The sequence below is a fragment of the Pygoscelis adeliae genome, unplaced genomic scaffold (assembly GCF_000699105.1).
Source record: "Pygoscelis adeliae isolate BGI_AS28 unplaced genomic scaffold, ASM69910v1 Scaffold1433, whole genome shotgun sequence".
Lineage (NCBI taxonomy): Eukaryota > Metazoa > Chordata > Aves > Sphenisciformes > Spheniscidae > Pygoscelis > Pygoscelis adeliae.
The window spans coordinates 1-952 of NW_008824515.1; the positions used below are offsets into that span (position 1 = coordinate 1).

At 62.0% G+C, this 952-nt stretch overlaps 1 protein-coding gene across 1 annotated transcript in view; it reads right to left on the minus strand.

Moving 5' to 3' along the window:
• Window positions 1–94: 94 nt before the first annotated feature.
• The window catches only part of NUMA1 (nuclear mitotic apparatus protein 1), a gene marked incomplete at both ends in the record, with an annotated part of 3,645 nt that continues 2,787 nt past the window's right edge, over window positions 95–952 (minus strand). Inside the window, 2 exons of the mRNA XM_009321557.1 lie at window positions 95–178; window positions 342–459. Of these exons, the coding sequence (XP_009319832.1) occupies window positions 95–178; window positions 342–459 (202 nt within the window). The remainder of the gene's footprint in view (window positions 179–341; window positions 460–952) is intronic.

Consider the following 952-nt stretch of genomic DNA (forward strand, 5'->3'; position numbering starts at 1 on the left):
GGGTGCCCACGCTGCCCAGGGCTCTGCTCGGCTCCCCTCTCCCGAGCGCCGAGCACTGCAGCGTCCACGGACAGCCCAGGTCCTGGGCGCTCACGCCTTGCATCCGCAGCGCCGCGTACGCGGGCAACTCCACCCAGCCCCTATTTCCCCCCACCACGGTTCCCCTTCGGATCAGGATCTGGAGCCCGAAGCAGGCTCGGTCACTGGGTCAAGGTCACACGAGGCCAGTGGCGGAGCTGTAAGCAGCCCAGCGGTCCGGCACTGCCGTCAAATCCTCCCCGCTGGGTCCCACCACAGACGACTGGGCTGCGGGGACACGGGGAGGACACAGCGCCCCGTACCTTGAAGGAAAGATCCCCGTTCTCCTCGGAGAGCTGGTTGATTTTTCGGTCCATCTGGCCTTTTTCAGTCTTCAGGTCCTGGCATTGCTTGAGGGCCTCGTGCAAGCGCACCATCAGGCTGCGGGAGAGGAGGTCGTTAAAGGGGGTGCAGGCCCAAGGCAGGCGAGGACATCGCTGGGGACCGATGCTGCTGGACACTGCTGAGGACACTAAGCGGTGAGAAACTACCGTAAATTCAGCTCTAAACTGGGTCCCAATACGTCGCAAAGCGGAGCAGAGATAAGCGATGTTTGTGCTTTGCATGAGCCCGACCGCTCAGAACCGAGGGCAGAGGCAGCTGCAGGACTCCAGCCACCCCTCTGCAAAGTGAAATAAGTGAGGAAAGGACAAAAAAGGCATGGCACCTGCCGGCGGAGGCCGGGCGTCCTTCCCAAGTAAACACGTTGCTGCACAGGGACAGGGCAAAGACCGGGAACGCAGCGCGGCAGGCGACAGAATTCAAGTGCGCGACGCAGCCCAGTTCAGATCCGATCAAATTGGATCGAACTGGAGGGCTAGCAGCTGGGGAAGGGGCTGGGGTCGGGAGCTCCAATAACGCTGAAAGCATTCAG